The 13,594-nt window shown below is 40.4% G+C and overlaps 1 protein-coding gene across 6 annotated transcripts in view; it reads left to right on the top strand.

The window, feature by feature from the left end:
* The window catches only part of gigyf2 (GRB10 interacting GYF protein 2), a 119,135-nt gene extending 106,466 nt beyond the window's left edge, over nt 1–12,669 (top strand). For 5 of the 6 annotated variants that reach the window (XM_033031046.1, XM_033031043.1, XM_033031044.1 and 2 more), the window contains 5 exons: nt 56–252; nt 2,686–2,840; nt 3,151–3,320; nt 4,670–4,817; nt 10,764–10,857. In XM_033031046.1, the coding sequence (XP_032886937.1) occupies nt 56–252; nt 2,686–2,840; nt 3,151–3,320; nt 4,670–4,817; nt 10,764–10,831 (738 nt within the window). In that variant the 3' untranslated portion in view covers nt 10,832–10,857. Of the gene's footprint in view, nt 1–55; nt 253–2,685; nt 2,841–3,150; nt 3,321–4,669; nt 4,818–10,763 lie in introns of all 6 variants that reach the window. The other variant, XM_033031040.1, reaches the window with a different exon arrangement.
* The last annotated feature ends 925 nt before the right edge of the window (nt 12,670–13,594 follow it).

Here is a 13,594-nt window from a genome sequence, read left to right as displayed (position 1 = left end):
AGCATGTGCTGTTTTATTGCTTTTCATTAAGGTGCCTTTTCTTGTTTTATCTTAGCATTCCAGTTTATCTGTTAACGCTACTTCTGTATGGGGCTCAGTAAACACCAGTCCTACCAACCAGTGGGGAGCAGACATAAGCAGTGTCTGGGGTGCTCCAGACAACAAGAACACAAATGTTGGCTTCTGGGATGAGGCTGTGAAAGAAGTGGGAAGCCAGAGTTCCAAAAGTAATAAGAACAATCCTAACCCTGGGTAAGAAAACCAATACTTTAACCACAATCCTATTATATTTTAAAATTACATAGTTTGTAAATTACACAGTATCTACAGCACACCATGATATCATTGTGCAATGTTTTGTATGGGGAATCAGCTGCTTATAGTAATAATAACAATAACAATGAGCAATATTGAACATGAGTTGCCTTGGTGACCGTTTTCTCTGTTAATTGCAGAAATAATAGTTTTTTTCTAAAAGCCCTATAAGATTCCTGTAAAACCTTTAATACTCCTTTCTTTTCTGATATCTATCTATCTCTATCTATCTCTATCTATCTCTATCTATCTCTATCTCTATCTCTATCTATCTCTATCTATCTCTATCTATCTCTATCTCTATCTATCTCTATCTATCTCTATCTATCTCTATCTATCTATCTCTAAAATTCTCATCTTGCTTGTTTGTTTGTGAGTCTGCGTGCGTGTGTGCCTATGAGTCATGCCCTGAATTACGCCAAAACGGTACACGATAGCGCTACAATTTTGGGCCACCTTACTCACCATTGTCCTGTGGTGTCGTGTATCAAGTTTCATCCAGATTGATGTTATATTTTACAAGTTATTCACATTTTTTACTTTTCAAAACCCCACTTTGAAAAAAATCTTTAATCTGCACTGGCAGTTAGCACCTTATGACATCGCAATGGGATCTCATTCACATAAACTGCCCCTCAGCAGTGTTCTACTGGCAGTTAGCAGCGTATGATGTCACAATGGGATCTCATTTACATAAACTGCCCTTCAACAATGTTCCTCCCAGTGCAATGAGAGATTTGTTACATTGTTGTAAGGAGAGGGAGGGAGTGGGAGAGGGGAGGAGTAGAAATGTTATTTAAAAATTGTGCTTAGTGGGAGAGTGGGATAGGGGTGAAGTGAGGAGTGGGGCAGCAGGGAGATAGAAGGAGAGGAGGGGGGTAGGGAGGGGAGAGGTGTTATGGAAGGAGAGGGTGACTGAGGGTAGGGGTAGGGGAGGAGGAGAGGGGAGAGAAGAGGGAGGGCGAAGAGGAAGGGGAGGGAGTGTTGGATGAAGGCGGAATAGAGGAGGATAGGGGTAGGAAGAGGGATGGTGAGGCGCAGTTGGAGAGGGTTGCCTTGACTCGTGTCAACACGGGGATCTCTGGCGTCACAACGGGAACCCGTCAGCCGCGTCTGTGCAGTTGGGGGCTATGGATGAGTGGTGGAATATTGCGTTTGGGGACCAGCCCTCCCGTGTGGCAGGGGACCCGTTCCCACTTGGTCTAGTATATATTACTAAAACTTTTGTTTGTGAGTCTGCGTAGTCATGCCCTGAGTTACACCAAAACGGTACACAATAGCTCTACGATTTTTTGATCACCTTACACCACACCACAGGACAATGGTGAGTATCAAGTTACGTTCAGATTGATGGTATATTTTACAAGTTATTCACATTTTTAACTTTACAAAATCCAGTTTGAGAAAAATCACTTGAAGTTGCAGTGGCAGTTACAGATATGATGTCACAATAGGATCTCATTTATGTAACCTGTCTGTCAGCAGTGCTCCACTGTTACAATGGTAACAAAGACAGGACAGCTGTGAAATGAGAGATATGTTACATTGTTGTAAGGAGAGGGAGTTAGTGGGGGAGGAAACGAGGAGGATTGTTGTTTAATGTTATTTAAACGGATAGAAGAGGGCGAGGTGGGGGGTAAGGAGGGAAGAGGGGCAATGGAGGGAGGGAGGGTGTGACTGAGCGTAATGGAAAGGAAAGGAAGGTGGGGAGGGGGAGAGAAGAGGGAGAGGGTGAAGAGGAGGGGAGGGAGTGCTGGAGGATGAGGGGAAATGAGCCATGCCTGCGTAGTTGGGGGGCTATGGGTGAGTGGTGGAATATTGCGATGGGGAACAGGTTGTGTTGGGGGAACAGGTGATTGGTGGAATATTACGATGGGGGAACAGGGCCCAACGGGTCCCACTTGGTCGAGTGCTAAATTAAAAGCTTGGGATGTAGATATTGTAATGTTTACTTATACATAGATACATAGAAAATAGGTGCAGGAGTAGGCCATTCGGCCCTTCGAGCCTGCACCGCCATTCAATATATAGTTTCAAGAATAACTTTCAGCTTATATCCTCTAACCCATCGCATCCCTCTTCCGTGCATTTCAACTCCATCCTAAATTCCCTGCCCCAATATAGTCTCATTTCATAAATCACCGACTGACTCCATTGTTGTTATATTTCTTGGAGCAGCTTGGGACTTATAGCTATTCGAAAGCTCTAAACCTTCCAGGTGAATGATTTTTGCCTCTCTCCACGACCTGCTTCCGACATACCCACCTGTTTTACAAAAATCAGCTGATGTTGAAAGTCTGAGATATTTTAATAATTTAATCTACATTTTTTTTATCGGTACACGACGTAATACTAAACCTGCTATTTCAGAAAGTCTCACGGAGTTCAGAACAAACCAAATAAAAAAGCTGAAGAGGAAGAAAAGCTAATGAAGTTGTTTCAGGGTGCGAATAAAGCTCAAGATGGATTTACCTTATGGTGTGAGCAGATGTTGCAAGTTCTAAACACAGCTAATAATTTGGATGGTGAGAACACAATTAATTATTACATTATTTTTAGAAACCTTGCCAAAAGATTGAAGCCCAGCAGTTTCAGTCACTTTTTAAATTTATGATTTCATGTTTTCATATTTTTTAAGAATTTAGTATTTTTATATGGTTAAAAATTATACTGCAAGTTGGTTTGTAGAATGTCAATGGCAAATTTAGCATTGTATGTTTTAGACTCCTGCGAAAATAAGGATTAATTTACATTCAAATATGACGGCATTGTAATCCTTATATGGAAAGAAATCGGGTTTAAGTATCCACTGAGATTTTGTTTATGTTTCTCCAGTTCCTACATTTGTCTCCTTTTTAAAGGAGGTTGATTCTCCTTATGAAGTTCATGATTATATCCGAGCTTACCTTGGTGATACCCCAGAAACAAATGAATTCGCAAAACAATTTCTTGGACGCCGTGCCAAACAAATAACTACCCAACAACGACAGTTGCAGCAGCAGCAGGTTGGTGGACTAAATATTGGAATTAAAACTGTAGAAGCTGTGGTGATGTCTAATGTACTTAGTTTTCGTTAGTTATCAGTTATCTAATGGCATAGCTGATACAAGACGAGTTGATATTGCATTATGCATTGTCTAATTTTTAAGCATCTGTTCAGTCTGCCAGAAACATAGAAAATAGGTGCAGGAGTAGGCCATTCGAGCCCTTCGAGCCTGCATCGCCATTCAATATGATCATGGCTGATCATCCAACTCAGTATTCTGTACCTGCCTTCTCTCCATACCCCCTGATCCCTTTAGCCACAAGGGCCACATCAAACTCCCTCTTAAATATAGCCAATGAACTGGCCTCAACTACCTACTGTGGCAGAGAATTCCAGAGATTCACCACTCTCTGTGTGAAAAATGTTTTCCTCATCTCGGTCCTAAAAGATTTCCCCCTTACCTTAAACTGTGACCCCTTGTCCTGGATTTCCCCAACATCGGGAACAATCTTCCTGCATCTAGCCTGTCCAACCCCTTAAGAATTTTGTACGTTTCTATAAGATCCCCCCTCAATCTTCTAAATTCTAGCGAGTACAAACCGAGTCTATCCAGTCTTTCTTCATATGAAAGTCCTGACATCCCAGGAATCAGTCTGGTGAACCTTCTCTGTACTCCCTCTATGGCAAGAATGTCTTTCCTCAGATTAGGAGACCAAAACTGTACGCAATACTCCAGGTGTGGCCCTTGCACCATTACAATGCTTTTTCAGTCTCCTTATCTCTATCATCTCTTCCAGCTGTACTCCAATTTGGGCATCTTGACATCCCCAAATTTAATTCAGGATTGTCCAAGCAGCTGCCAGGGCTCAACCTCCAGAATTTCCATCCAAAAGACGTATACATTTTATATTATTTTTAATTATAGCCGTATGTCTCATGGTCTTTTTGCTTAAAGCAATATAAAACAACTCTCTAATTAACACTGGTGCACTATGCAAGCATAATTTCGGGAGTTAAAATAGTTTTGGTCAGAAATGTTTCCTTCACAACAGTCAGCATAACATTAATTTATTTTGGCAATAGCTCCTTTATATAAAAAAAAGTATTTTGCAGTACCACTAATCCTGTAACTTTCCACTTGGTGATTTTTGAAAGGGCAAAACAGTTCAGGTCTTCAGTGGCCAGTGGAAGTTGATTAAAAATATTTAATGAATAATTTAATGTAAGGAAACAATTTAACAAAAATCCAAATAGGCAAAGCAGACAAAAACCTAAAGAATTTTCAACAGATAACTTGTTACTTTAAAAGCTAAGCATTGTTTAATCATTTTTAGAGAAGTGTCAATATTTAATTTGATTTTGCTTTAGGATTTAGGATGTTCTGAAAATCAAACAGGTCTGCAGTCCATCTATCCATCAAATCACAGCAGAAATCAGCAGCCAAATTTTGAATGTGTACAGTCTGGAAAGCGAAAGAAAAAACAGAAAATGATACGTGCTGATCCCAGCATCCTAGGTTAGTACTTAATTTTCACTGCCATATTGTTACCGTGCATTTAACAGTTTTGCAATCAATTATGTCCAACAAAGTTCTGTAACAAATCACTGAAGACCATTGGTGGCCAGTAGATGATAATCGATTAACTTAATAAGATTAGAATAACCAACTTTCCAATCCAGTGTACCACGTTTGTTATTCACAATGTGGTCGCCTCTACATGGGAGAAACAAAACATGGGTGATTACTTTGTGGAGTATCTGTGCTCACTCCGCGGGCATGACCCTTAGCTTCCAACTGGCTGCCATTTTGATTGACCACCCCCCTCCCACTGTCCCCAGTCTGTGCCCTCATCAGGTTGGCAGGTGGTGATTGGTGATTACTGCAAGGATCATTGCTTGACCCCCAGTTATTCAAAAACAAAATTAATGATTTGATTGAGGGCAACAAATGTTACATTTATGAATTTGCTGGTGATAACAAAAACTAGATGAAATTCTGAATAGGCAGGAGGATTAAAATGGAGAAATAGAAAAGGCATCAACGGGATGAAGAAAAGTTAAGTGAATAATAAGAACATGGCAAATGAAGTGGGGGGTAAAAGAATATCAAACCATCTGGAAAAGCAGATAGTTTTTGAATTGTAAATAGCTGGATATGTCAATATTCAAAGAGACCCTTGTACATTTAGTCACTGAAAGCTAACTTACAGGTACAGCAAGTGCAAGTGCATGTTGGTCTTATGAGAAGATTTGATTACAGAATAGAGATGTTTTAATGAAATTATATAGGAGGTTGTAAGACTACATTTGAGGACTGTTTAAGAAGGAACTGCAGATGCTGGAAAATCGAAGGTAGACAAAAATGCTGGAAAAACTCAGCGGGTGAGGCAGCATCTATGGAGCGAAGGAAATAGGCAACGTTTTGGGTCGCAACTCTTCTTCAGACTGATGTGCGGGTGGAGGGGTGGGGGGTGGGGGGGGGGGGGCGCGAAGAAGAAAGGAAGAGGTGGAGCCAGTAGGCTGAGGGAGAGCTGAGAAGGGGAGGAGAAAGTAGGGACTACCTGACATTAGAGAAGTCAATGTTCATACCGCTGAGGTGCAAACAATATTTGAGGACTGCATTCAGTTTTGTTGCCAATTGAGGGAACACATTGATGATTCAGTAGATTGGTTCCAGGGTTGGCAGATTACCACATGAGGAGACATTGAGAAGATTAGGCCCTGTATTTACAAAAGGTAAATCATGTCTGACGAATCTTATAGAATTTTTCGAGGATGTAACTAGTAGCGTGGATAGGGGAGAACCAGTGGATGTGGTGTATCTGGACTTCCAGAAGGCTTTCGACAAGGTCCCACATAAGAGATTAGTTTACAAACTTAAAGCACACGGCATTGGGGGTTCAGTATTGATGTGGATAGAGAACTGGCTGGCAAACAGGAAGCAAAGAGTAGGAGTAAACGGGTCCTTTTCACAATGGCAGGCAGTGACTAGTGGGGTACCGCAAGGCTCAGTGCTGGGACCCCAGCTATTTACAATATATATTAATGATCTGGATGAGGGAATTGAAGGCAATATCTCCAAGTTTGCGGATGACACAAAGCTGGGGGGCAGTGTTAGCTGTGAGGAGGATGCTCGGAGACTGCAAGGTGACTTGGATAGGCTGGGTGAGTGGGCAAATGTTTGGCAGATGCAGTATAATGTGGATAAATGTGAGGTTATCCATTTTGGTGGCAAAAACAGGAAAGCAGACTATTATCTAAATGGTGGCCGACTAGGAAAAGGGGAGATGCAGCGAGACCTGGGTGTCATGGTACACCAGTCATTGAAAGTGGGCATGCAGGTGCAGCAGGCAGTGAAGAAAGCGAATGGTATGTTAGCTTTCATAGCAAAAGGATTTGAGTATAGGAGCAGGGAGGTTCTACTGCAGTTGTACAGGGTCTTGGTGAGACCACACCTGGAGTATTGCGTACAGTTTTGGTCTCCAAATCTGAGGAAGGACATTATTGCCATAGAGGGAGTGCAGAGAAGGTTCACCAGACTGATTCCTGGGATGTCAGGACTGTCTTATGAAGAAAGACTGGATAGACTTGGTTTATACTCTCTAGAATTTAGGAGATTGAGAGGGGATCTTATAGAAACTTATAAAATTCTTAAGGGTTTGGACAGGCTAGATGCAGGAAGATTGCTCCCGATGTTGGGGAAGTCCAGGACAAGGGGTCACAGCTTAAGGATAAGGGGGAAATCCTTTAAAACCGAGATGAGAAGAACTTTTTTCACACAGAGAGTGGTGAATCTCTGGAACTCCCTGCCACAGAGGGTAGTCGAGGCCAGTTCATTGGCTATATTTAAGAGGGAGTTAGATGTGGCCCTTGTGGCTAAGGGGATCAGAGGGTATGGAGAGAAGGCAGGTACGGGATACTGAGTTGGATGATCAGCCATGATCATATTGAATGGCGGTGCAGGCTCGAAGGGCCGAATGGCCTACTCCTGCACCTAATTTCTATGTTTCTATGTTTCTATGTATTATGTGGAGCTCAAAGTATAAAGGATAGACCATTTAGGACTGAGTGACGAGAAATTTCTTCAAGCCCCGATACTTTAATGATCTGTATCCTGGAGGACTGTGGACGCTAAGTCACTGTGTTCATTGGAAACTAAAATGATTATTTCTAGACATTAAGGGAATCAAAGGATTTGGAGCAAGATAAAGCCATTGAGATTGAAGATCAGCTGTGATCTTGCTGAATACTATCATGAATTGAAAATTGTTTATTGAACGGAAAGCAAACAGTAGAAATAAACAGCTCATAGGTCCACACCTACTCCTGCTTCTATTTTTTAATGTTCTTATAGCATCCACTAAAAGAATGAAAGTTTCTGGTGGTTGGTGGAATGCCAATAAAGGGGGCTACTTTGTCATTGATGACATTGAGCTTTTTTACTTTCATTGACTCATCCTGACAAATGGTCAATATTCCATCATACTCCTACTTGTGCCTGTGGACGTAGAATGTCAGAAGTGAGTCACTTGCTACAGGAAACTGGACATGCTCTTGGTGCCTTGGTATTTGTGTGGCTATCCCAGCTGAATTTCTGTTAAGTGCAGATTTCAGGTCTATTGATGAGGTTGGCCATGTTTGAGCCGTGGCTGCTGCACTAAGAAACTCCTATGAGATGTTCCCATTGTGTGAGTATTACCCCATCTACTGGTGTGTTTTTCTTGGGATGCACACTAACTTCAGTTTACCAAGGAATCATGTTGCCACATTCTGGCTGCCTTGATGTTTAACTTACCTGGGCGTGCATATTTCCGAAGATCTCTCCTGGTCCCATAACACTGAAGCAATTATAAAGAAAGCACATCAGTGCCTCTACTTCCTGAGCAGATTACAGAGAGTATGTCGAGGAGGACTGTCTCGAACCTCTACAGGTACATAGTAGAGAGCATGCTGACCGGTTGCATCGTGGCTTGGTTCGGCAACTTGTGAGCCCAGGAGCGGAAAAGACAGCAAAAAGTTGTAAACACTGCCCAGTCCATCATCGGCTCTGACCTCCCTACCATCAAGGGGATCTACCACAGTCGCTGCCTCAAAAAGGCTGGGAGCATCATCAAGGACCCACACCATCCTGGCCACACACTCATCTCTCCGCTGCCTTCAGGTAGAAGGTACAGGAGCCTGAAGACTGCAAAGTCCATGTTCAGGAACAGCTTCTTCCCCACAGCCATCAGACTATTAAACCCCACTCGAACAAAAATCTGAACTTTAATAGCCTATTGCACTTTATATGCTTATTTATGTGTGTGTGTGTGTATATATATATGCAGGTGATATAATACTATTGCAACAGCTTAGCTAGAAGTCCAGCAGCATCTGGAGCTTTTCAGTGTGCAGCTAGGATGTTGTTTGGTCCCTTTGCCATGGCTATATCCAGGGTTCTTAGCCATTTCCTGATAGCATTTGACGTGAATCGGATTGGTTGGAAAAAGACTTGGTGTGGCTTCAATGATGATGAGGATCTCCTATGAAAATTAAGATGCATCATCTATTGAACACTACCAAGTGAATGTGGTTGCAGAGGTGCCAGTGTTTAGCACTTGTATGTTGAGCCCTGTAACAGTTTAACGTGGATGTCCGTGGGGACCACCTCCTCTGCAAGCTATTCAATGTTAACTGCAATTTGAGACTAGGTGTTGTAGGACTGAGGATCATTCTTGACCCCCAGTTATTCTTTGGTCTTGTAGTCACTTGGTTCTGCTGGTCAATGCTGTTCTTGTTTCCTAGAAAGTAGAACTCCAGCTTCACAAGACTGGAACTTAATTATTTTTAGATGTGACTTACAGTATGTCCTGCATTCTATGAAGCATTATTGCTTCCAGCCTTGATAATAATGGTAGCAGGAAGGATGTGCAGGAAGGATGTGCACACCACAGTTATAAATTGTGCTGGTGTACACTTCTACTTCTGATGAGGGTCCACGTGATTGTACTGCCAAATCTGTTGTGAATCCATTCTGTGGCAGAGATTTCTGCACACTCACAACTCTGTGTGAAAAAGTGTTTCCTCATCTCCGTTCTAAATAGCTTACCCCTGGAGGCAGGTTCTCTGGAAACTCTCAAGAGAGAGCTAGATAGGGCTTTGAAGATAGCGGAGTCAGGGGATATGGGGAGAATGGCCAATCACCCCCCCCCTACACAATACAGTGAAACGAGACTTGGTTGCGAGGATGTAACTATTATCAAAGGGAGAGACGAATGATCACCTACCAATGTTTTCTCATATAGATATATCTGCCACTGAAAGATTGATGAGGATAAGATCAAACAATCTTGTGTTGGTTCATTTATCTGTCACACAACCAGTCTGGTAGCCATGTTCTTCAAGACATAGCCAACTTGGTCAGTGAGGTCCCACCAAGTTCTTTTAAAAGTGAATGTTGAAATTCCGTGTTCGGCCTTTACCCTTGCTAGTTTCTTCCGTGTTATTGTTCAACATAGAGAAGTACTTGTTTGTCAACTGCGGAGTACAGTAGGTGATTACTTGGAGGTTTCTTGCCCATATATGACCCAATATCATGAGATGCCATGGAGTCCGGAGTCGTTGTTCAGGACTTGCTGCACTACTTCTTTGCTCGTTTATGCTATTTTTTAAACATCTCTGAATCTGTCTTGCTGGCTCGCCAGGATATTTCCATTCTTCCTCTGCTGCGACACAGTGTTAATGATACTTCTAAGTGGCTTTCTGAGACACTTCAGAGGTGCAACCAGCAGGGATGTGCCCATAGTAACATATCGGCCAGACTGTCAAGATGACAAATTTCTTTGTTGAAGGGCGGCACAGAGGTAGAGTTGCTGCCTCATAGCACCAGTGACCCGGGTTTAATCCTGACTATGTGTGCTGTCTGGATGGAGTTTGTACGTTCTCCCTGTGAGCGCATGGGATTCCTCTGGGTGCTTCGGATTCCTCCCACATTCAAAAGACGTGCAGGCTTATAGGTTGATTGGCTTCTGTAAATTTCCCCCTAGTGTGTAGGATAGAACTAGTGATGGGTGATCACTGGTTGGTGCGGACTCGGTGGGCCCAAGGTCATGTGTTACAACACTTTGTCAGTTTCATAATCAAAATATTTGACATTTTTCCTCTCCCCAGATTCTAGGTCATTAACTGAATTTAAATTCATGAGCAGAACTTGTGTCCCGGTATTATTTGTCTGACAATTTAATCATTATGTCACCAACATATTGAAAGCAGACCGTTTAAAATAAACTGAATGAATGATTGGAATCATTTTGGATGAAATTATCTGAGAATAACTTTGTTATGATTACTCAGATGGTTGCTCAATTTAAAAAAACAACCAGCTAATAGACAGATTAGTTGCCAACGCTACAAACTGCCAGAATTATATTTGGGAGTTTTGGCTAAATAAATAAATGTCGCTTTTTTTCCCTCTTCTGTGCAGGTTTTTCTGTAAATGCTTCTTCAGAGCGCATGAACATGGGAGAAATTGAGACACTTGACGACAACTGAACACAAGCAAACTCTTTATTTATTTAAAAAAAAGATGTTAATCATGAATTCTGAATGCATCAACCAATATCAGTTAATTAAAAAAAAAAAAAAAAATCTGTTACCTTGAGTTCATGTCTGTCGTTGGTACTTCAACACACTTACTTGTTGTGGCCCCTTCATTTGTAATGCAATCATGTTTCAAGCACTAAGCAGCCACTACAAAGGGCTCTGCACCAACTCATTTGTTTCTGAGCATAGAATCACTGGTTCTATAGTGTAATATTAATGGTGCAGCTCTAAATACTTTTTTTCCCTTATCAGTTTATTGTTGGATTTTATTCAGAATACATGATTAACGGATCGATTCAATGTTGGTCATGTTAACATCCATTGTTTGGTTAAACATTACAGAGCAATCCTGTCAGTAATGTATTTATCAGATAATTCTATAATACACATGTTGAAGTGCTTGGTTTAGTACTGAGATGTATTAAAGATGGTTTGGATACTGTAAGGATATCCATTCAGTATTTGTGCGGAGTAACTAATCTTTTCTTGCCCCTTTTGAGAAGATATACAATTTTTTGGCCTTGTACAGTTTTTTGAAATTAATATATTTGCAATACTCAATACAATATAGCCGTCTCAAGATATGCAGCTATAAATCAATAATAAGTTGGTTAAAATATTTCTGAGTGTCCAGAAATTGAGTTTTTCTTAGTTATGCAGTTGCTGCATGAAGGTTGCAATGTGTAACTGGAGACATGTAAGAAATTTTACTTTACTGTTAAAACATGCATGGCAGGCCAGTGTCCAGTAAGGAGCTTTCTCTCATAAAAAGAAGCTGTATCCACTTCTTGTTCAGGTTGTATTTTAAAATTGTTCAAAAGTAATTGTTTTACAGCATCTTGGCCTAATCAAAATCTGTTTATACAACATGAAGATGACTATGGAAAAAATGCTGCAGCTACTGTATACCATCAGTTATAGTGCAACATTGAGTTTGCAGCGTACTGTATTTAGGTATACAGAAGATTCCCTTTGAAAGGGAACTTGGGTAATTGACCCTTTGGTGACTGAAGGACTCTCTTAGTTTCTGAGAAACATGTTTTGAATCACTTTAAAAAAAAAATAAGATTCTGTACAAACGTAATGCTAAATATTAGACTGAGAACAGAGTTATATACACAGAACATGTCTCTAGAGTGCATTCTGAATTAAAGAAAATGCAGTGAAACTGACTTGCTGTCACTGCTTGCTTCATGTCACTTTTCTAAAGCCAGTGCTTTAAATGGTTTTCCAACACTTCAAATTAATTCATTTGGATTTATTTTTTTAAAGTAGACACAACCTATCCTTTCACCCAATTGTCCACAGTAGCAAAGTTTCAATTGGCAGGTGAATGGTGTTAAGGGAGGGATAGATTTTAGGCGTAAACAAGGTCATACCACCCTGGCACTACGTTATAAGTCACCGCATGCCACTTTTAGTTATCCTTTCCATGCTTTATGCACCTGAACACTTTATGGGCATTTGTTCCAGTTAAATACAATTTATCGGGAAGGGCAGCAAATCAAAATTCATAGCAAAAGCAATGCAGCCTTCATTTTGTTAAGGTGCTTTTTTACTTTTGTTAACTGCAGGTATTTTGTCTGCTAATAAAGTGACAGTAGCAAGAACCCTCTTCCATTGTGTTGAGGCCATGCTTAAAATGTACTGGAATAAAGGACCCCACTTGTTTAGCCATATTGGAGTTTGCACTAAGGATTTCATGTCCTTAAATGCATGATTTATTTAAAAATTGAAATTTAAAAACATTGAAAACATATTCTGCATAATAAAATTTGTATACAGGTTTTGAACTGTTTCTCTTGTGATATCTACGTTACTGACACCATCTGCGCACCTCAGTATGGCAGCTGCTCCTTTTATCTAAAAGAACATTTTTTCACAATGCATTTGCCGATGTCACTAAATCTCAGAGGAATTTAACAGCTGAACACAATTCTTGTTCACCCACGTTTAAATATTCAAAGCACATTTTCAGTTTGAGGATTATCCAATAATCAATACATTGGGAATTTAACAGTTATAAACAATCCAGGAAAAACTGCAACAAAAATTCAGAAGATGCTCTTACAAATAAATCATGTGTCCTAGGATGAGAAGTAAAGTTAATTGTGGAAAGGAGAATCCTTTAAAAAAAAAAGTTCCAGTGCTCTTCATATCTTTTAAAGCAAAATCACTGGAGTGCAACCTTGTATTCCATCTCACCTGTTTTGACGTTTGACTTAAAACACTGCACTGTGAGTTTTGCGATAACTATGCAGCATCTTGGGCATGTTTAAATTGCAGTATTTAGTTCATCCTTCCCCCAAAAATCAATTTGCTCGTACTATTCCCAACATATTACAGTTCCACTATGTATATCATGAAAATAATTTGTGCTTCTGATTCCAGGTGCTTGAGAATGTTTTAATACCACACCCTTCAGATATTAGGTCTCTCTAGGAAGAAAAAATGTATTGTCCTTGTTTTTTTTGCATAGAATTTCACATTTAAAAGCATAATGATATTATAATTTCAATTCTACAAACAGAATAGAAGTTTCCCAAAATAAATTTGCTGTGTTCAATGCTTTATAACATTTCAATGTGAAAGATGTGGTACTATTCTGATCCAGTTCTTTAAATGAACTGAACAAAGCCAAAATGCTGCCATAAATTGGGAGTATTTTGCAAAGCTAATTGGGTTCATATTAGTATCTATTTTTTTTTTTCC

Source organism: Amblyraja radiata, chromosome 13 (genome assembly GCF_010909765.2).
Source record: "Amblyraja radiata isolate CabotCenter1 chromosome 13, sAmbRad1.1.pri, whole genome shotgun sequence".
Classification (NCBI taxonomy): Eukaryota; Metazoa; Chordata; class Chondrichthyes; order Rajiformes; family Rajidae; genus Amblyraja; species Amblyraja radiata.
Note: the sequence above shows the minus strand (reverse complement) of the source record. Positions and strands in the feature narration are given on the sequence as shown.